General features: G+C 36.5%; 1 protein-coding gene across 2 annotated transcripts in view; it reads left to right on the top strand.

The window, feature by feature from the left end:
* ROCK1 (Rho associated coiled-coil containing protein kinase 1) overlaps positions 1–23,719 on the top strand; it is an 84,008-nt gene that overhangs the window by 13,772 nt on the left and 46,517 nt on the right. For both annotated transcript variants that reach the window (XM_063167245.1, XM_063167237.1), the window contains exons 2-4: positions 18,671–18,752; positions 22,479–22,579; positions 23,393–23,530. In XM_063167245.1, the coding sequence (XP_063023315.1) occupies positions 18,671–18,752; positions 22,479–22,579; positions 23,393–23,530 (321 nt within the window). The remainder of the gene's footprint in view (positions 1–18,670; positions 18,753–22,478; positions 22,580–23,392; positions 23,531–23,719) is intronic.

Raw genomic sequence — 23,719 nt, 5'->3', positions numbered from 1 at the left:
ACCTAACTTAAACTTCCCTTGACGCAGCTTCATGCCATTCTCTTGGGTCCTGTCCCTGATCACCAGAGAGAAATCAGTGTCTGCCCCTGTACTTCCTCTCATGAGGATGTTATAGGCTACAGTGAGGTCACCCCTGACTCCTCCAGGCTGAGCAAGCTGAGTGATCTCAGCCACTCCTTGTAAAGTCCTGAACCATCTCAGTGGCTCTTCTTTGGACAGTGTCTAATAGCTCTGTATCTTTCTCATTTTGTGGCACCCAGAACTGCCCCCAGCGCTTGGGAGCTGCCCCCAGCACTGGAGGTGAGGCTGCCCCAGTGCAGAGCAGAGCAGGACAGTCCTCTCCATTGCTAGGATGGTGATGCTGTGTCTGATGGCCCCAAGATGCTCTTGGCCTTCCTGGCTGCCAGGGCACTGCTGACTCAGATTCAACTTGCCATGGACCAGAACCCCCAGGTCCCTTCCCCTGGTGCTCCTGTTCAGCATCTCATTCTGGTCTGTGTGTACATCCAGGGCTGCCAATCCTTGGTGCAGAATCCAGCACTTGTCTTTTGTTTATGGTTTGTGGTTGCCCAGCCCTCAGATTTGTTGATGTGTCTCTGCAGGGCCTCCCTGCTTTCGAGGGAGTCAACAAGTCTTCCCAATTTAGTATCACTGGAAAAATTACTTAGTATTCCTTCCAGTCCTGCATCCAAGTAATTGATGAAGATGTTGATGAGCACAAGGCCCTGTGGAGGGATAGAGCCCTGCAGACCCCTGCTAGTGGCAGGTTGGCAGTCTGATGTCACCCCATTCAATACAACTCTTTGTGCCTGACCTATGAGCCAGCTGCTCACCTGTCCCATGCTGTGTTTATCCACCTGAATGCTGGACATTTCATCTGGTGGGACACTGTGAAAGTACTGAAAGCTTCACTGAAATCCCAAAAGATTAGATCAGCTGGCTTCCCTTGGTACCTTGGTGGGTTACCTTGTCCTAAGAGGGAATTAACTTTGTCGAGCAGGACTTTCCCCTCAGGAGCCCATACTGATTGTGACTGATGACTGCATTGTCCTTCAGGTGTTTTTCAGTATGCCCCCAAATAAGCTTTTCTCTAATAGTCATTGAAGTGACATTGGCAGGCCTGGAGTTTCCAGAGTCATCCTTCTTAAATTGGGACAGTGTTTACCAGCTTCCAGTCAGCTGGAACCTCTCTAGATTCCCAAAATCATTAAAAAATCATTGAGTGGGTTATCCTTTTGAGTTAGAGCTGTAGTTTTCTTAAGTTTCAGATGTTCCCAATAGTAGGGAAAACTGATGTACATGGACAGAGGCTTATGACTGCAAAATTCTGGTTTTGGGTAAAGAAAATTAGTTTCTCTGCATGCTAATGCATGTTAGTACATGAACCTAGAAATTACTGTGCTTCAATATAAGTAAATTTTTACAATACATTAGCTTTTTTAGTAGCATGTTCATAATGTTCATCACTCTCTTTGCATTGAATGTGTGATAGAGAATTACTGTATTTTTAGGGGGGAAATTGTATACAAAGAGGAGCTTAATGAAATTTGATGCTTTCAATGGAAAAATGTCAGTGCTAGCTGTTGGAACTGTGCTGTGCATGTATATGAAGCTGTTAAAATGAAGATACATGGACTTTAAGTTGCACTTAAACTGCAGTGTCCAGTGCTCAGCTGATAATGCTCAGCAGTATAAAGGGAGACTCTTCCTGTTTGCCATAGTTTCCAGTGGTGTAATCACTGGAGGAAAGGAGGGAGATCACTAAAATGTTCCATTGACCTAATTAGCAGTTTGAGGGTTGTAATAAATAAAGTTTATTAGTTCTCGGAAATAATTTTCCTTCTTGTTAGCCTCACCTACTGAGTAGGTAGTGGTTTTGTACCTTAATGAATTCATATACAACTATTGCTTGCTTTTTACACCTGTGAAAAGCTTCATTAATCACTCAAGATCATAATTAAATAAATGAATTGGATAAAAAGAAATTATTAGTACCTCCACAGACTTTTATATACATGTATACACAGTATATGTGATGAAAAATATAAAATCACGACTTTCATTTTCCTTTTAAAAAAATCTGCAAATTCAGTAGAAGTACTCTTAAGTTTCAGAAAAATTGATAAGAGTTTTTGTTTTCAGTACTGTGCAGTTATAATTTTCTACTCTAGATTTTATTAGAAGGAAATTGTGATGAGAATATTTCTGTATAGTGAATGGTGACACCAAAATTGCACAAGGAATAATCTACGTAAATTTTGCTAATGTAGAGTTGAAATAATTTTGGTGGGACATCAAATATGTATTATTTTACAAATATATCAGAACTTGTGGTGGTCAGTAGGTTTTACTCAGGCTTGCAGCCTGTCACAAATGGGGTCTTCCAGGGTGGATGCTGGGCCTAATGCTGTCCGGTGTCTTCCTGCATGACCTGGATGGTGGCATTGAAAGTAGCCTCAGTAAATTTGTTGATGGCACTGAACTGAGTAGTGAGGAGACCTTTTAGAAGGAAGAGACATTTTACAGAGAGATCTGGATAGGCTGGAGGAGTGGGCAAGCAAGAAGAGTATGAAGTTTAAGGAAACCAAGAACAGATCCCAAGGTCCAGGCTGGGATCTGTGAGGTTGGGAGCAGCCTTGCTGACCTGGGGCTCCATTGGACAGCAAGGTGGGCATGAGCCAGCAGAGCATGGCTGCAGCAACAAAGGCAGATTGGATCCTGGGCTGCATCTACAGCAGGGTCAGTAGCAGATTTGGAGGTGTGATCATTCCACTCAGTGCTGGTAAGGCCACATCTGAAGGGAGGTGTCCCGTTCTTGTTCCTGCAATTCAAGGAGAGCTCTAAAGGAGGGTCACAAAGGTGATCAAAGGGCTGAGAACTTGGTTTGTGAGGGAAAAGTGAAGGTGCTTCCCCAGAGATGGCTTGGGGGACCTCATCACAGTGTTCCAATGCTAAAAGGACAGCTACAGAGAAGATGAAAGCTGTCTTTTGAGGAGGAGAAAACAAGGGCCAACATGTACATTGCATGGGCATTGGGAGAGGTTTATGTACAATGTCCCATGTTGCGTTGGGGGAGATTGACGCACAAAAAATGTTTTACTGTGGCAATAGTCAGTCATGGTAGCAATGTCCTCGGGGATGAAGTAGAGTCCCCATTGGTGGTGGTTTTCAAGACTCAGCAGGGTGCTGGGCAATGTCATCAAGGCTCCCTTTTGCTTGAACAGTCGGACAAGGTGAACTTTTGAGGTACCGCTAAATCTAGACTGTTCTGTGATCCCCCGTCTTTGGACAAAACATCTTTACAGTTTCACTGGTTGGTTTTCCCTTTGCTTTTTCCTAGCTTTGTTTCAGAGCCTCAGTGAAGCTCTTAAATCAGTGCAACAACATGTTTGCAGCAGTGCTGGTTAAGCAGAAAGTAATGGTATGTGCTATATGTATAAATTGTTTCCTCAGCTATCAAGGTCCCATTTTGTGACCTGTGACACTGTAGAGGATATCAGGATATGATATCTGTGCTGAGCACTGCGATGTTAATTCCTCTTTTAAGGGCAGACCTGGTCTCATGAGGGTGAAAGAGACTTAAAGAGAAAAACCTTTAAAGGCAGTGGCCTGGAGACATGGAAGAAACTCAACCACAGAATGCATGCATAAAAAATCTAGTTTCTAAGTGGACAAAAATATAAATCGCCTTTATTTTCTTAAATATTTTTCACTCTAAATGATAGCTCTAAATAGCAATAGTATCGGAATTTAAAAAGGAAAGCATCAGGAAAAGCAGCTCCCGCAGAGTTAATTTTTGTCTCTTTGTGACATTTAATACTCTAGAAGTTAAGATGAACTCTGTCTGGAAGGAGGGAAAGAATATTCTGAGAGTTTAAACCAGCAAGTTCACATTATCCATTTAGATTGGAAAGATACCTCTGTTAAGGTAGGAGGAACTTGCAAAATGATCAGAGCTAGTAGTTTTGTCTTATGATGGTTTCAGGTGTGATTAGTATATGCCTCCAAATTAAGAATTAGCATAGAATGAAGTTGTCAGTAAATAGGATGTGATTATTCTTTGTGAGTATGGAAGTAATACAGGTAATTTGGATATGACAGGTTGTTACCATATACAGTCAGATATAGCCAAGCAACATTTAACTTTTACTAGATGAAGATTCGTAGTTTATTTGGGCACAAAATGAAGGCTATAGGTACACTTTCAAAAAATAACCGAAGTAATTGGTTGAATCTGTATTTCTGTTAGAGCCCTAAGAATTATATAGAAACAAATTGTCTAAACTCTGCTCTTCAAGTGTATTTTATTTCTCTGCTGATTATTTTTCTGTAATAAAACTTAACAGTGCAAGATATTTGTTTTAGAATTCCACTGTACAATAAGACTGGTATTGGAGGGTTCTGTAGCAGCAATCCTCAGGCCAGTCCATCAAGAGTGAGGCCACAATCTTTCTGCAGCAGCCGCTTGTCTCTGTTTTGCAGGCCAGCATCTAACACAGCTACTGCCTTTGTGCTGCATTCAGGAGCTGTAGTATTTAGCCACAGGCCTTTTAGAACTTACCTCCCTCTTATGTTTTGGGTTCTGGGGCAGGAGGACGCCTACCACGATCCACACTGTGATCCACCAGTGAGGTGTATTAGATGAAATAGAGGACATTGGAAGAACTCAGTGGAAAGAGCAAATCAAATTCCATTTATTACTTATGGTCTTTTCCCACTGGCCATTGGCATTCCGCATGCACTTTTGAAGAAATGAGATGCTCCAACATCTGTGGTGCCAAACAGGCAAATTCAGTCACTGTCACTGTGGTGTTGGAAGGAAAAGAAATTAAATCAGGATGCCTTTTAGTCATCCCTTTACCATCAGGCTCCTGTTATGTTTCTGCTAGTTCAGAATAATTCAGTGTGTTGGTAGTTGACTCTTGACAGAGCAGATCTAAGCCATATTGGCCTTTTAAGGCACTCAAAGGTATGCTTCTCCCCTTTTACAGAAAATAGCGTATTTATTTTGAGGATTGATAGGAATGTAAGCTGTATTATCCTGATTTTGGGTTTGTAATTTTTAAGATCATACTGCTTGTAATTAAAAAATTTTAAAAACTTGGGACTTAAAAGTCAAAATATGTTTTTGGCATGCTCATGACATTGAACAGCATTTGGAAACACAGCAAGTCAGACTGTAGGATATTCAGATGATTTTCTGCTGTTAAGATTAACTTCTATGTAGAAATAGTTTGTAAGAATTTAGAACTGTTCAACTTAGCTTTTCTTCTGAATTTTCTTGCTTGTGTCTTCTGGACAGCCATGGATTTTTATATTGGTTTTCAGAAGGAATAGCTTATCTATTCATAGGCTGGTTTTCTGTTGTTTTCTTAATTCTTTACAGCAACATGTACAAAAAGAGGAATTATCTCGAAGAAGTATTATCTCAGTGTTCTTATTTGTGAAAGCTGGCTTTTAACTGAATCTGTTGAACTGGATTGACTAAGTGTCATCTTCAGAGAATAAGCAGATTAAGAGGTTTTTTAATGAGGTAAGGTTAAATAAATTGGAAATTTGTCATGTCATAGTTCAGTAAAGGGACAAAACTATAAGAAATGACCAATTTTCATATTTGTCCCTTAATTCTATATTGGAAGAAAAGAAGGAGAGCTCTAAACATGTGAATATGACATGATCTTAGGGTTGATCTACAGCAGTTCAGAAAAGGGAAATTCAGTTCTTTTCTGTTTGCTGCAAGTTACACAACGTGTTATCTTGACTGAAGCAAGTAAGGGGGATTTTAAATGTGCTTTACATGATAGTATTAGGTGAAATGCTGCATTGCTATTCTTCTCTGAAGACTGCATATAGAGCTTTGCACCATGAACTACTTGTAATTTTGCAAGTGAAAAGGAGTTTGTCTCTGTTGTGTCTCTGTTGAAGTATTTGGTACTTATTTCTCTTCCCAAGCAAACAGTTTGTAAAATGTGATTCTGAATGAAAGTGGTGGGTCATTTAAAAAAAAAATTATTATTATTATTTGATAAGCTTGGTTGTTTGGGATGTGTAAATCTGTGTATAGAGAATGCTTGCATGCACACACTTCCTGGTGTTAGACCTTTCTTAATGTCAGATGGTTGGGTTTTTCCTTTTTTTTAATCTGTAGTTCAGAATTTAGTTAAATTTAATGATAGTTTACCTCAATGCCAGTGCATTTTGTTTGAATATCACAAAAGATACAACTGCCTTCTTCATTTTCTTTTGAAGTCTCTGAGGCTAGATACATTCAATTATAAAATGACCATGATTGGTAACAAGCATCTGTTTCCAAAATTACTGTTTCCATCCATGTTTTATGTAGTTCTTCAGAAATTGGCTCTGTGGTCCAGCAGACTTCTGGAAAGTGAAGTGCAGGACATCTGACAAAAGTGTGACTCTAAATTCTTGAACTGATTATTACTTTTAATTACATTTCAGAATATCTCATGTTGATACTGCATAGTATTTAGAAATTGGAAACCTGCTTTCCTCAGTATTTTACAAACAGAATTTATATGAATGGGAAGTGGCAGATACTGCCTGACCTCATTTGACATGGTCTTTGAATGACTTGGTTTTTTAATATTTTTATATACACATACAATGTATCTCTAATCTCTTAGTTCATGTAGATTTCCAAGAAATCAGTGCTTTTAAAATGACTTCTTTTAAAAAATTAGATACTGGAAAAATGTTCTCATAAAGCAAATCCTGGGGTAAAAATCATATAGAATTCGGATGGAAGTAAAAAGTAGCCTTTCAATTCCTTTCGGTTTATTTTGTAAAAAACACATTTTTATCAGTTTTGCTCTCTGCTTGATGAGAAAGTAAATGACAGCTACTCAAAATGGTCTGTGGGATGGAGGAACAGAAAATATCATGTTAGTGCACTCTGATTTGTCTCGTGGCAGGCTTTTATGGTGTTACAAAAATATTGCCTGCCCTCATCTCCTGTAGAGATTAAGTTAATCAGCCCAGGCTCAGTCTTGCTCCCTTGTAAGGACAGGCAAGAGAGACTTTGACAAGATTCCATGGTTGTGGCAATGGTCCAGACAGCCCTGGCTCTCTTTCCTCTTGGGTTAAGATTTGTTTTCTCCTGTGTTCTAAATCCAGAAGAAAATCATGCCTTTGGAGTCTACTGTATCCTGTTTGGGTGGTTGGTTTTCTCAGGTTCTAGAGTACTATGGAGGAAGAATGGTATTGGGGAGGAGTTGACTTATTCTTGTGTTGTAGCTGGACAAGTTGGTAGAAGAGTTGCTTTTGCAGTTCTTTCTTAGTATTTTAGTATTTTTCATCCTTATGATCGCAATATATGAGCTTGGTGAAAGTACCCAGTGTTGTAGAAGTTGAATACCACTGTTTTATGAAGTTCTGCTCTCTGTGTCTCATGCTTTAGCAAGTGTATTAGGAATGCATGTGTCATGCTTGAGCAATGGAAATGTTGGGAAAAAACTTCTTTCTTGGTCTGTGGAGTCAGTGGCTTTAGTTTTCTTCAAGCTTTAGTCTCAAAGCTTGAAAAGGCACAAAGAAAAACTTGAGTGCGCATCCCTAACAATCTTGTAAGCGTGATAAATCACATCATCTTTGGACTTCCTTGAAATTAAAAATGTTGGATCCTCTAATGGATTTCTAACATTTCCTCTCCTTCTCTAGTGTTGAAATACTGTACTTGAAAATCCCAGATAAACTGGCTTATAATGTTGGAGTATTACATATGGTAAAATCCTTACTGATTATGATGAGACAGACTCACAGTTTGTAGAAAGCCACCCTCAAGTTTTCATGGACAGCTTTGGTTCTGTTCTGTCATTTCAGTAGAGGAACCATGTGGAATGTGGAACCATGATTTCATGTAAATTTTTGATTTTATAGTTACACCTTTCTTTTTTTCACATGCAGTCCAAAGCATTCAGGATTTTAGTCACGATTCTACTATGGTGTCAGAAAGGATAAAAAGAGTACTTAGAGTTTTGGTTTAAATCAGAGAACTGTAGAGTGTTTTTTGGTTAGAAGGGAACTTAAAGATCATCTAGTTCCAACCACCTTGCTATGGACAGCCACTATCCACTAGACCAGGTTGCTCAAAGCCCTGTCCAGCTTGACTTGAAGACTTTTGGGGATGGGACATCCACAATTTCTCTGAAAGCATCTGTTGGGGGAGTATTTTTCGACCTGAAAGTATTCACTGTTAGTGACTTGAATATATACTGAAACATCCAGTATTCATTAAAATGGTGTAACTAGTGGCATTGTCTGTATATGCTACCGTTTTTTCTTCAGGTGGGTTTTGAAAGAGAGCTTGTCTCTTCACACTTAAAAAAAAAAAAAACTGCTTGAGGGTAGTGGGTAAAACATGTTTTTTAAAATTTATAAATTTAATTAATTGGGTTCTGGACTCTGGAAACAATCTGTTAGCAGAACTGTTTTGGTTCTACATTAACAGTGAAAATTTCCCAAAAATGTGGAAAACTTCCTGTTTTGTTCCTGTTAGTTACAAAATCCTATTAAGTCTGACAAATCTAAGTGGTTGGAAATAGAAATGACTTGTCTATAGCTAAAATAATTCTCATGGAATTTTTATAACCTTTTTTAAAAATAACATCACTTGAAAGTCATTTTTGTGGGTATATTCATCATGGAAAAAAGAACAAATATAAAAAACATTGGTTTTATGCATACAGACATCTTTTTATTGAAAGTGAAGTTTTTCTTTTAATTAATGCACAAAAAAATCTATGGGCTTCGCTAGGGCTTGCGATACAGAACTGCCTAACGATGCACAAATTCTTAAATAGTGTTAAGTTCTTGTTTAGTTGCATATTTCAAATATCTGCTTGACGTGTGATTGCTTGTGCTGGAATGTTTATTGCAGAAATGTAGCGAGAGCTCTGACAGGAGATTGCGCAATCAAAGAAGCTTCTCAGAGTTGATTCCTTGCTTCAGTTGTGCTCAACTTCCCATATTTTTCGTTTTGCAGATTGGTTAGCATGTGACACTAAGGAAAGACATTGCTTTACAAATCACTAATTCAGTTTCTGCAGAGTTTTTTTAGCATAATTCTTTCATAATCTTCATTTCTGGACTTCTCTCATGTAATTGTAGAAGTGTTTTGACTTGCAGAGTTTTAGGGAAGAATTTCCCTTTTAGTGGTGGGGAAGGGGAGATTTTGTGCAGTGTTTCCAGACTGCTAGAAAAATTATGATGTTCCTACTCTTTCTTGACAAATTATTAAATTAATTGTCTGTGCTCTGTTAAAAAAATTAAGTACTTTTGTTCTCAGCATCTGTTTCCAGTCCCCAGATTATTTTACTGTGGGGTGGATTTTATTACTACCAGAGGGCTTTTTTTCCTTGATGTACCTTTTTAGAGTCTTTTTTTAAAGCATAATTATTGAGCTAATATAATCTCCAAGACCAAATTGTCAAAGCTAAAGAGAGAACTTCCCTTTTTATTGTTGTATAGTTTATTGTTCATGTCTGTAGTTAGCACTTAGTTATGTTTGCAGCAAACACAATCCAGGTGACAGCAGGTTCAGTGTGGCTGATAATGTATTGTTGTTTTACAGAAAAATTAGCATCCTTTCCAGTGACTTATTATATTGCATACTTTGATGGTAATATGTTTTGTTTGTTTGTTTTTCGTAGCAGAGGTATCACTTTTCAAGCAAAAGCAGAGTGGGAGGGCTAGAAGCAGCAATTTAAGCTGTTGATGGGAGAACTTACACTAGTTTTAGTGTAATGTAAAGCTAAGAGATCTAAAGTTGCTTTACATATTTGACAGCTTTTAGAAGAGCTAAAGCAATTTTATTGATGTTGTTTTCAATTACTCCTATGAACGTGTTGCTGTCTTGCTATTTCACATCTTGCCCAAGTGACTAAACCTTACTTTCTGAAGTCAAGTTTCATGGATACCTGCCTGGAAAAAATATGGGAGGCAGACAGCAATTTCCTAGGCAACAGATGTGGAGGGGGTTCTGTTTCCTTTGGTAAATATCACTATTTCCTAATGGAGTTGTGCAGTTTCTCTTCTTTTGGTGAAGTCTTTACTCGACTCCTTGCAGGTTGCTGCAAAAGAAGCCTTAGACTTTTGAGCTGGGACTGGACCAGTTTGTCTTCATTCTTTGCTATCTCTGATCTGTCTTTATACATTTTGTCGAAGGGAAGTTATGTACCAGTATTTGCATCCATAGTGTTAATTTTTATCCACGTTACTTTTGCTTTCTAATGAGCGTTTCTTAGAGTGTTGACTCCCATTGATCTAAATTGGTAGTTTTGAGTGTTTGTGTTTCAAATGAAAAGGTTGGGAGTCCCAAATCAGAACAGCAGATCTCTCTGCTGCCTGTGGAAGAATCTGCCCTCACAGGATAACCAAGAAAGCTGTGGGGACCTCAAAGAGTGTTTGCTGATATTATTTACAAGTGATGTTTGGCTTAAAAAAAAAATGAAGTAGTTATCTTATATCTTAGTTGAGGGAACTGGGCTTGCCTTATATTTTTGGTTAGCACCATCACTTTGAGAAGTGGAAAGGATGTGAAGTCACTTTTTTCCACGGCGAGGTATTTCTGTGGATAGCGTGTCAGGTTGTCTGCTCATCTCCAATTGCAGTTGTTGCAGTAGCTGGGAACTCTAGACCTGTGAGGCATTTCCTAATGCCAAGTGCTGCAGTGGCTGTGGAATGCTGCTTCCATGGTGATAAACATCAGTCACTGCTCCTCACCAGGACGCCTTCTTCTTCTAACACGATTTTAATATATATGTTTTAGGTGTACTTGTGTTAATGACATTTAATACAGTTTTCTTGAAAAGGGTGGTTTTAACAGCTGTACTTATGCTTTATTTAATTCTAGTGTTAGCCAAATGTGGCTTGATAAATCATTTAAACCTAAAGTAGGCTATCTATTGTCTTATTTTCTACACATTAAAGTATAAAGAATATCTGTAGCCTTCCAGATAGTTCTACAATGGTGTTAGTCTTTTTATGTAAAGTATTGTTTTCATGGTAGAATGTGCCACATTTGCTATAGAAGCTTTGAAGTTTGTAAAACTTGTCCAGAGAGCATATTAACCAGTGCAAGGGAACATTTTTTAAGGAAATGAAGCTGCAAGGATCCAGCGATCTCACTTGCTGTGAAATGAATCAGTATAATTTGACATAATGGCAATCAGGTTTTACTCCCATTTCACATGTTCCTGAACTGTTTTCAAATGATATGGTACCTGTTTTCTGCCTAGAATTTACTCAGTACATTCTTGGTGCTGTATTGGTCTATGTTCATCATCATCCTTGAAGACACTCTCATCTGATAGTTGTTCCTAAAGATGCAATACTAAGTGGAATTAATTCTGATGACAAATTGAAATAATAAAGCAGTAATGTAATAAATTGAAGTTTGCGTGTAAAGACTATTGACCACAAGAAATTATGCAATTGTAGTAAAATTAATGTTGTAATATAGTGTTAGAATTTGGAGTGGAAAGAAACACCCACTGAAATACATCTTCTGGAATACGTCTTCAAACAATGTCAGTTTTCCATAATTTTAGGCATAAAATAGTCTCACTGATAGATGTCATTCAGAACAGATGTAGTGATTGGCAATTTCTCCATCTAGTCAGTGGACAGAGAGGAGCTCTGGTGTGAAGGATCAGTGACTTAGACTCTGTTTTAGTGAAAGACTGAGGTGTGCAGTGGGTGCTAGCAGTACTCCTGCATGCTTACTGTATATTGGTTGATTTCACAGATTTACACTACATTTTGTTTTACTTTATTTTTGGAGATGCTTCAGGTGGTAAGATCATTGCTGGAGTGACGAAACAGAAATGCATATGAAAAAAAATTATTACTTGTATGTGTATCTGTCTGTAGACTTGTACCTGTGGTTTCCTGAAGTGCTAATATGGATATAACATATTGAGAGGCCTTTTGGCTCTGGTGTTAGTTTCAGTGGATATTTTGATGCATGTGTTTGTGTATATCAGTATAATTTGAGATATCAGTATAATTTGAGCTATCTGGATTGATTTATAATCTGGTGAGTCATGTAGGAAATGCATATTCCAGGAATTTGTCAGTGCAAGTATTGAACAGCTACTGTTTGAGCAAAAGGCAAGTACATGTACTTATACATGGGAGCACACAGAATGTGGGTGAAGTTTGCAGCTACACTTGAAATAACCCTTTAAAATGGTCAAAATGAAAGCAATAATCCATACTGCTTTCAATAATGCTGTCTTGAAGTTTCGAGATCTCTTTATTCAGTTGTTAAATCTTCACCGAGTCAAACTTTTTGCTCTTTATTGAGTTAACACCCCAGCCCCCCAATATTTCTGTTTGAAAGGCTATCTGTTTAAGCAAATTTGCAAGAACTCCTAGGAGTATTGCTGCATACGAGGGAGCAAGGAGCTCTGTAGAGTTCTGTCGTGCTGGGTGATGAATCAAGGGCTTTTTACCAGGCTCACATGTCAGTTTGTGTACTTTGCCCGCTGTAACAATTTAATGAAAATTCTTAAGTGAAGTGCCTTAACTCTGTCTACATTTTCTTGTCCACTTTAAAGATGAAGTGTTAAATTGCAGTTTTCTCTTATTTGGACAGCAAAATTAATGGGTATGATTAACTTAAAACTTAATGGGATCTTTTGTGTATTTGATTAGAGATTGCCAATAGTGCTTCATTTATCTTAGTTGACCAGAGAATTATGTATGACAGGATGTTATTGTGAATTATGATGAACATGTGCAAAGCAAGGTGAGTCAGGTTTGTTGATTTGATAGTGAGGGGGGAGATCATAGTGCTATAGGGATAGGAAAATGGCTACAATACAGAGAACCAAAATATGGATAGTTAAGAGTTGTAGATTTTAAGGCTTACTTTTGTTTCTTGAAAAAAGGAAAAGTGGAAAAGAGTTTAAACTTGGATAACTGCCAGTCTGTCCAAGAAATGCAAATTTTGTATGCTGGTAATACTCATTAGATATTTTTTTAGTGCTATGAATGCTAAATAAATAGTAAAATAATTAAGTGTCTCAACAACAAAGTTTCAACTGAATTTAATGTATTTTTACTTGTGCTAGATTATACTGCATCATAATGAAATGTGTATAAATAAAATTTCAAAATATAAAAATGCTATAATTGTACCCTGATAATGTTGATCATTTATTGCATTTTCTACTACATATCACTTATGAATCATGAGATATGTTTTTCTAAATTGGAATTGGTTAATAGTATATATTTTCAAATATCCCTATAAAATTATATTAATATTAATTCATGCATTTGAATGAAACCAGCATTACAGAATTGTAGTAAGTTTTGAGATTAGGGAATGTCGTTGCAGAGTGAAGAGCTCTAGTATAGTCAGAGTGCCACTGGCAGTTTGATGCATTAAAACTTTGGAAGTAGGTATAGATCAAAATTTGGGAAAAATCCAGTTAATGTGAGACTGCTTAGGACAAACTGAAGAAAGCCAGTCTATTGTAGATGAATCTAGTGAAAAGAGGTTAGCATAACAACCTGAGAAATTCAGCGTTAAGAGATTGTGTAGTTAAGGTATGTGCTATTGGTAAGTTTTGTGTTACAGCATTCTGTATTTTTAGAACAAGTGAAGGGAAAGTATTGGCAAAGGCAGTTGGGCTTGGCTACTTGTATGAATGGATGAATAGATGGAAAGCTGGTGATCAGTGTATTCAAAACAGATTGGTAATGAAGTTTAACAGGTGTGTGGTATTTCAAAGTCATAAGGGATCTAAAATGGTGAATAATGATCAATTTATGATGGTAGAGCAGTAAAAATTAAAGATCTAGCAAGTCAAAGAAGAAATTAATAATTTGTGCCTGGCTGATTAAAAGTGGTAGGTAAAATTAGTCTTTGAATGTTGATTGAGTGCATGGGAGAAAAACCTCTCATCTTTACTTATGTTGAACTCGCTTTGATTTGTAATGCCTAGTTTTGTGAAAGAATCAATCTAGTACACAGTGACTATAAAAACTAAGTAGATATTTCAGTGAAGAACTGAAAACATAATGAAGCACAGAACAGGAACTGTTGTAATGCATTGTGTACTTAGGGTGTGCTCACAACTTAAATACAACATGCAGTTTCTCCCTATGTGCCCCTGCCCCAGTTAAAAAGTAAATGGTGGAAATAACAAATCACCAGAGGGTGCTGATGGTGAGAATTGAAATAACTTTCATCCAAGGATAATTGGAAGAGAGTTGGCCAGTGGTGAAATGCTGCAAGTGTGTAAAGCTGTGTCTTGAGGGAGGTGGGTAAAGAGTCATTGTCCCTTTTTTGGCTGAAGAGTGGTAAACTTGAGATGAGGTACACTTTTGTATAGCCTGTAGGTGGTGGAATTCATATCTGTGCAACACTGTAAGAGCAAGAAACTAAAACAGGGAAAACATTTAGACAAAAATCACCAAAAAAATGTTGTCTAGAAAATGTTCATCATAGTTAGCTGTGACAATGCCATTTCTGGCTCACACATACAGCTGAGCAGTGCTTGCTCGTATCCTCTTTCCTGGACACTCTTTCTGTCATCTTCAGAGCCAGTCTATGCATCTAGACTGACCTTTGGTTTTATTCCATATAACTATGCCTTTTAAACTTTTAATTACGGTGTACTAATGAACAAAATTCAACCAACAGAGTATGTTGAATTGTTGGTTTCATAAGGAAGAACTCTGCATGTTGTAATGACTCCCTAGTGTGCCCTCTTTAAAATTTAAGGATGATATGAGGCCTTCTAAACAGATAATGAAACTATTGAATGAATGTGATATAGAAAAGGGCTGTATCAGATCATGAAACTGACTGAAGAACATTAGAAAAGAAGTTTTTTCCCTCCGAAAAGAAGTTTTAATCACCTCCGAAATACTATTACCATGTAAGTGGAGGTATAGATCAATTTATCTTAGTAATCTAATTTAACTGTTACAAGGAAAATGTCCTTGTAGGCCTGAAAGCTTAACAGGAAAATTGCTCTGTAATGACAAAATAAGGTAGAACGTAGTGTTAGTTGAAAATACCTCTAAGCCACAATATATGTTTCCAAGAAGTATGGAATGTGCTGTATTTAAAGATACATACATGGCACCCATCCAAGTGGAGGAAAAATCCATCATAAAATTGAGGCTGTCTTGTTTAATACAGTGCATGGTTGCCTGTAATAATGACATCTTGTCATCCTTCAAGAGGAGAAGAGCACGGCTGCTATAGGTCTTGATGGAAGGGTGATGTCCCTTCCTTTCTGTGTTGGCAAAAAAGTCAGATGACATATTGAAAGACTGACCAAGATGGAATGAAGAAAGTTGAGAGATGAGCTATCTCAGCAGCCACTGGCAGTAATGATCATGTCCATTTGGACTTAACCCTTTCCCTGCAAGGCATTATTTCTACAACTCCATAGTGTGTTCCCTTCTCTCTGACTCGCTCCACTTTGAACCAGACTCACTTGGAGCTTGTGTACTCCTCCCTGTTTGTCCTCTAGTGATACCATTTAAAAATAGCTGTGCTTCTGTGCTTCCCTTTGTGCTGGGACAGCTTGTAGTTTTTGCAAGTTCTTCTGTTTTAGCTAATGTAAGTAAGGCTGTTTCATATTTTTTGTTATACACTAGGTATCCCAAGTATTTTACTTCCATTAATTATGATTCCAAAAATTGCTTCAATCTTAGTCTTATATTTGCAGTCTGACACTAAAATAATACCAAGGTCTTTTTTTTTCTTCAGAAACTTACTTCAGTTGAAGAAAATAATTGTTTTGAGAGTTAAGGAGTTAAGGATTTGCAAGTCTCTTAATTATAGAATATCACCCACCCTTACCTTTTTTTAATGGGAGTTTTGAACCAGTTTATTCTCTGGATACTGTAATGAAGGGGAGCTGATTCTTGAAGAGCCTTTTAAATAAGCAATTCTTGGCATGTAGCTTCCTTAGATATTGTTTGCATGATCATGAAATATGATTTCAAATGAATGGAAGATCAAGAGCTTAAATCTGTATTTCAGAGTTGTTAAGTATTTTAATTGATAGAGTTCATATATAAGAACTGGAAAGTTAAGAACAGAACAGGAAACTTTGTATATGGTGAATTCTGAATTAAACAGCATTGAAATTTGCTTTTGCATATTAAAAGTGAATTTGTATACTTTTTCCCATCTTTAAATTAAAACTTTAAAAAATAACACAACAAAATACCTAACATGTCTTAGACATCAAGGAAACCATGACCTTTTCTGTACTTACTGCTTCTTTAGTCATGGACTTACTTTTGTATCATACTTTTTCTTTCAAAATACTAAAATATAAGATTGATGTTACGAGTTTAAATGTATTGCCATTTTTTGTATTGGTGTTTAAAATCTCCCTTCCTATAAAGAAAAAGACTGAATTTTGCCTTTTGAAGCAAGCCCTGAATTGAAACAGACAATTGCACAACCCCAGAGCCAACCAGGATTTGATAATTTTGTGCTTCTGCTTGGCATGGGGAAGTTTTGTGTTAGCTGTGGACCTGGACAAATCAATTGACTCTACAGATTGGAAGGCTTCACAGCAGATTGAACCCCAGATTTTGGTAGTTCATTGCCATCTCTAATTTGCTTTTAAAAATCACTGTATGGGACCCAGCAGCCTCTTAGCTGGTGTTTTCCTACTGCTTCACACAGCATGGAGATAAATGCACAGAAGCTGCTGGTGGACTTTGTGCTGCTGTGCAAGCAGTTATCATGGTTCACCCTTAAATTTATTCAACAGAACCAGAGAATTTAATTTTTTTCCTGGATTTCCTGGATATTTACCATGTGTCATTGGAAGAGGTGTCTTTTAGTAGTATTTGCAAAGTATTTCTCACCAAATTAGTTACCCTACCTTCATAGCTTTATTTCTGTATCTACCTTGAGTCCAAATTGTTGTTGGCCTCTTACTCTGTTATTTCTAGTACTGACTGGTTTAATGTTGTTTCCTTGCAATTTGTTTTCTTTTTTCATCATCAGTATCAGTCCAAAAAGATGATCCTTTAGTGCATAAGATGCAAAACTGACTTTATTTTAGAGAAGTGAAATACTGCAATGCCTTTCTTGATTTGTGTTATTTTCATTTTAGCATTTCTTAGTTCAAAATGAGCCACTGCAGGCAGAGGTAGCTAAGAAATGGAATATTTTTATGAAATTGACAATTTTAATAATAGCCAGCCATTAAAGTAATTCTGATTATCCTTGCAGGTACCCGTGTTCAAATTCTAGTGTGATTTTACTGCTTACTCTTATTATATCTGAAGCAATAATTTCTATCTCACAAGCTTTAAAACTGAGGACTGCAAGCCAGGAAATAATTTGATTTTGATAGCACTTGGGAATTTTTATAAAGTTAAAAGTCAGTTGTGAAGACTGAGGTGAAATATAGGTTTGAATTTGAAGTGAAAGATCAAAGACTAATATTTCAGTCTAAATCAAATGTGTTCTCCACTATATATTCCTGGAAAATAAGCTTTCTGAAAAGCTTGTGCTCTAGCTTTTGTTCATGCATAGTTACTTGATATACTTAGCAAAGACTTATGGATCAGTTTTCAATCCTGAAAAAAGGATAGGAAAATCCTTTTAAAAGCTGAAAGCAATCAAATTAGGTCTAGTCAGATCTGAACTGATCAGATCAAAGATATGTCTGGTCTAATATCTCACTCCAAGCAGGTTAAAAATAGGTAACATGAACACCTAGCTATGAATGGACAAGTACATCTCTTGCATGCTTTGGTAGCATCCATCAATTTGTATTTTAGGACCTTTGTCTCTGTTTTTGCCGTTGTCACTTACCTTTACCTGAGGGAGAGAGGACTCCCTAATGCACTTTGATTCTTTCTTACATAATTCCTAGAATCCTTGATCATTTTCAAGTCAAAGCCAAATCTGTGATTTTCAGCCCAAAAACTGGGTTTAGTCTTTCTCCAAGAAGATGCTACCCACTGAGGAGTCATTAATACCTAGTGACAAACTTAGACTTAAACTGTAAGTCCCAAAGTTCACAGCACTTAACAAGCCCTTAAAACTATCTCCTCCTTTGTTGTGTTTGGGTTTCCTGATGGTGTTTGGTTTGCCTTTGTTTATAGGGATGTATGCTGTGGTAGTAGTGCCAGATGGGCTTGTGGCTGTTTGTTTCTAGACTTAAGTAGGAGTGTATAAAGCCAACATCTTGTTCATGAGAATTCACACTGAATTCAGTGGATAAAATGCAGGGGTTTGATTTTGTGAATTAAATTACCATCTTTGTTCTATTTGCCAGTTGCCATTTCATGTTCAAGTGCCTACTGTGTGATGCATTGTGACTTTTTAATATTACTGACCTTCATTAAAACTGCTATTCTTTTTTGTATTTGGAAAAAAGTAATTATTTTCATGTAAGTATGGAGCTAATTAAGGTAATAATACATAGAAGCATATGGAATTAAATTTTGATGAGTCCCGTGGAAGTGAAGGAGTAACAGCTGCTTCACATAACTGCTAACAGTCATTAAATAAATGTGAATGATTTCATTTGCATGGAAGATTGATAGGGACAACTGTTTTTTTTTAACTTGGCTCTTTAGTTAGCAGCATGGGTAATTATTTTTTCAAATACTTAATTTTCCTTGTTGTTTTGTTTGTTTATTTTTTTTTCAGGATGGATTAGATGCTTTGGTATATGACTTGGATTTTCCTGCCTTAAGAAAAAACAAGAACATTGATAACTTCTTAAACAGGTGTAAGTATTTAATGTTTAATTTACTAAATAACAGAAGTCTGTAATATCAAAAAGAAAACACCTGTTCTAGCTATTTGAAAGGCAGCTAGGGGTTTGGAGTGCACTGAGTTTTTGGGTGCAAGAGTCTTATTTATTTATTTCCCACTGAGCAGTGACAGCTGCCTATGCAAATCTCATCCCCAGCAATTGAATGTCCAATCTGTTGCCCCTGTAAATGGCCTTGTCTGAAGTGGCACAAAGCCTTTTAAGAGAAAGCCCTGTTGTCTTTGTTAGGGCAACTCCCTGGATTCCCATAACTTGTTTTCTATTTTCATGTACTAGGATATCATAAGCAATTAACAATAAAATGGCATATTGATGTGTACAATGCCATGGAATCATATTAAATATTTGTTCGCTAACAGAATTAGAGCATTATTTTGTAAGCTTTTGGGTTTTTTGGTATAAAAGGTCTCTTTTAATGAAAATCTTACACTGCATGGCTGATGCATTTATTTGTGTATGCAGCTGATGTGTCTGCAGAATTCTCTGCATTTACTTTGTATTTTTCCACTGCAAGATTTCCTGCACATTATACCCTATAACAACATTTTAAAATAGTAAAGTTGATTTTTAAATAGAAATAAGTTCCATAATTTTCATAATTAAAAAAAAAATCAAGATACAGACAAAGAAAACCCCAGAAAAGGTATTTATGAATCAACACTAATCTGAAGGCTGCCAAACTGGCAAATTCTGAAAATCATGGCAGAAATGTTTGCTGATTGAAGACTTGTTTCTGCCTGTAGACTAAATGGGCAAAACTTGAAATTAAACTAATACTGTTAAATTTTTACAGCCTTAAGCAATTCAATTCTATAATAAAAGTGGGTTTTTTTTGTAAATACAAAATAATTTGACTAAAATAATTTTTGTCTCTGGTTTGAAATTTATTGGAATGGTTTTTTTTTGTTCCACAGTGTTTTCAAATGATTTACTGGGTGCAACTGTAACCTGTAATAGTGAATTTGTGGTGATTATTTTACATTAATCTCCATTTGTGTGAATATTTGAGTCCACTAGATCTCTTTGGTGGCTCATTTGCACGTAAGCTGGTTACTGAAAGCCTAAGCTCAAATGTTCTGTTTAACTTTTCACAGTTCAAACTGTATTGATACCATATGCTGAGTTACATGCACATTTTGTATACTCAGTTATTTACTGAGGAGGTGTGGTGAAACTCTTGGAGAAAAGAGAAGTTGTATCAGGCAAAGGAAATACTCATTGCAACAGATAATTTGAATGTAATTTTTATGAGTAGTGAAATCATTAGTGTGTCTCAAAAAGCTTCACTTCTGCAATAGGGGCTGAGTGAAAGAAAACTTTTACATTTACAACCTGATAATGAATATCTTTTAGGTATAAATTATATACTGTGTAAGATGTGACCTGAAGTAATCTGAAGGTGGAGAACAGAACGCATTAGTTCCCTTCAAACTGCCTTTGAAACATTAACTTGCAGTGTTTGCTGAAATATGAAAGCAAGCTGTGGATGTGTGAGTAGTGGCCTTAGAGAGAACTGTGAAGTCTTAGTTCGCCTTGAGTTTCTATTAAAAAAAAAATTAAAAATTTCATGTTTATTTTATTAGGAGACTGTTTAAAATATCTTTCTGCAGTATCAGCTGCCTGGTTGCAGAATTATCGCAGAATTATTGCAGAAATTTAAAATAAATTTCTGGATGGCAAATAAAATGGGAGTTTGCTTCCTTTATTTTGTAGACTGATTGCCCTATGAGCTACTCCTTATCCCCTCTTTACTTCTCCCTAATTTACATTGTATATTTGTGGAGCCTCCAAAATCTGCCTCTACTGGCTGAGGTTGTGAGGATGATTTTTGCAAATGTAGAACCTTATTGTTTCTCTACCATATAGAATTAACAGAATGAAGAAATGAGTATTGCAGGTGTCTGAGAGCCCTGCTTTGCAGTGGTGACTCAGTTTATTTCAAGGCAGCATCTGAGCCTATACCCAAAGTTCAGGGCAAGTTGGGAGAGGGTGATTTTGCCATGGGAGCCACCCCAGCTGTTCATACAGCATAAACTGGGCAGGTCCTCCACTGGTCCTGGGAGATAAGGAACTGCCTATTGAGGTCTATTGCAGCCTGATAAACCTTGTTTAACAGATCTGGAATGTGGAGGTCGAATTTCCGACACTCTTGTTACTATAACATGCTCTCTGAAAATAACTGAGTGTTAGTATGTTAGTGTGTATCTCACTTTCAGTAAATTTCGGTAAATTTCAATTTGCAACTGATCAGAAGCTTGGCTTACATAATTTTAAAATCCTTAGTTTAGCTTGCTCTTCAGATGTATTTTCCTTAATTCTGCTTTTTTCAAAGGCAATGCTTGTGATTGAATACCATTTAAAGGATTCATATTGTGTTTAAGCTTTTTTGTTCAGAAGAGGTGAACCTCCTGTTGTGAGATTACTAGGGAGGAAGTTAGCAATAGCTAGAAAATTGCCATCATGAAAATTGCTGCATTTTAGTTCTGTGCAATCTTGCTCCTCCTCTTCTGTAAGCCAGTTGTCACCAGGGCAAATAAGGCAATGCATTATTTGTTGGAACTACTGAATATTTTGATCCTTATGTGGAAGAATTTGCCAGAATTTAAAATTTTGCTATAATTTACTGGAATAAGCCTGTGCTGTGCTGCATTGTAAATGGTTACTTTACATTAGATAATAAGGCTGCAGAGTATTTATTCAAACAGAACTATGTTTGTTCCTCTTGAGGTAATAAAATCTTACTGAATTTTTATTGTAGATAGGCAGCTTTTGTTTTAGATTGTGGCCTCTGTAGGTAGAAATCTAATGATAATTTTCTGTTAATTGTTTTGTCAGTTTTTAGTGTATGAACTTAAAATATCCTGTTTCTCTTCTGTTCTCTTCCCCTGTCCTTACTTCTCTCTAAACTTTGCTTTTAGGCCTAGAATACTATTTTTGAAAATAAAATACCACTGCATTATTTTTTTATTAGAAGCATATCTGTTTTAGTAGAACTTCCTGGCTTTTAGAAATACTAAAGCATGAAGCTTTTCTACGTAGTCTCATGCCAGTGTTGACCCACATGGATTAAAATAGACTGTTTTAATCTTTTACCAAATTTGGAATTAGAATTAGAATATCTGCCCACTGGGACTTTGTAAATTATTCTAGTTTATAGAATGACAGGTTTATATAAATAATTGCAGTGATTCCCACTGCATGTTTTAAATTAAAATCTACTTTTTTGAGTATTAGGAATCATGAAAGTGCAGAAAGGCATAACTTTTTTTCAAAAAATATTTTTTCAAGTGTCTTGTAGTATATTTTCTTACACACTTTCCCAGCTGTGTTGCATATTTATTCAGAAATAATATTTGTATACTGATCAGCTTGCAAGCAGGATCAAGCTGGATATGAAAGTTTTGCATAGCTTATTTTTTTTTAAGGTAATTATTTTAAACGAAATTTCTAAATTAAGATCTTCTGTAGTAGGATTGTACGGTAGAGTCATTGCATCAGGTTATATCAGGTTTTGGTAACTGGTTGTGAGAATAAGGTCATGCATTCTTGCAGAGAATTTTTCAATAGCAATGTAGATTCTTTGAGCAGCAGTTCTTCTATAAAAGCTATGGAAAATTGAAGTTAGACAAATGGGTTTAATTAAGTTGGCTATATATGAAATGTAAATTTTGTTCCATGTAGATAAAGACACAGTAAATAAAATGAGAGATCTGCGCATGAAAGCTGAAGATTATGAAGTGGTGAAGGTGATCGGTAGAGGGGCATTTGGGGAGGTTCAGTTGGTAAGTTGAGTTTCTATTTGTGCATTTGAATGTATTCTGTAGTATTTGTCATGTGTCTGTTTCTCAGTGTAGTGTTCAGAAGATACAGTCTTAAATATTAAAGCCTTTGGCTCAGTGAAATTTTATTCCTTTACAATTTATGAAAATGTTTTTTGAAAATGTCCTTTTTCTGTCCCGTCCAATTGCACAAGTACTTGTTTTGCATTGTAGTCTTCTCTCTTAAAATGGAATGTGTATTACTCATAATCAAGAAAATTAGCCTTTACCACCACTGTTTACATGGACACTTGAAGAAGTCTTAAGGGCTAGAAGAGTTTCTGCCAGTTCAGGGACTACACCAGATTTTTGTGGACATAGTTCTCACAGATGAGAGATGTGTGTTGTTTGTGATAGGTTAGCAGCCAGGCTTGTTAATCCTGCTTTATTTAATCGAGTGCTGGTGGGAGAAACTGGAGATACAGCAGCAAGTATACACATCTGCTAATGAGCTCTGGAAAATGCTTATAGTTTTAACTTTATGGTATTTAACATCACTAACTGCCAATATTTGTCCTTTTAAAGGCACATGCATGCAGATTATGTGACTCCTATACCTATGGACTTCTGTGTTGAAAAGTTCTAGCAAGTATTTTAAAAGTAATGCATTGTCAGATATAATTATTTTGTGTATGTACAGTATAGAATCCTTTATAGTAATGTGAAGAGTCTTACAAAACGTGTTAAATAGTAAAGCAGGAAAAGTAACATTTTCAGTGATGTTCTTCATGTGTTAATATGGCAAACTAATTCTGTGTGTCACATTTGTCTTCACAGGTAAGGCATAAATCCTCAAGGAGAGTGTATGCCATGAAACTTCTGAGCAAATTTGAGATGATAAAAAGATCTGATTCTGCATTCTTCTGGGAAGAAAGGGATATTATGGCTTTTGCTAATAGTCCCTGGGTTGTTCAGGTAAAGTGATACTACTTTTAAAATATTGTCATTATAGAATAGCTTGGTTGCCACACTGCGTGACCTGGAATTACACATTTTGAAGTCTCTGGTTTTTTGGTCTGCTAGGGTGTACGTGACTAAGATAATAGCAATTTTGTACAGAAGTGCTATACAAAAGAGCAGGTATAACACTTGCTTCAAACTGTA

The sequence above is a fragment of the Melospiza melodia genome, chromosome 1 (genome assembly GCF_035770615.1).
Source record: "Melospiza melodia melodia isolate bMelMel2 chromosome 1, bMelMel2.pri, whole genome shotgun sequence".
In the NCBI taxonomy this organism is placed as follows: Eukaryota; Metazoa; Chordata; class Aves; order Passeriformes; family Passerellidae; genus Melospiza; species Melospiza melodia.
The sequence above is the reverse complement of the archived record's forward strand: the minus strand, read 5'-3'. Positions and strand labels throughout refer to the sequence as shown.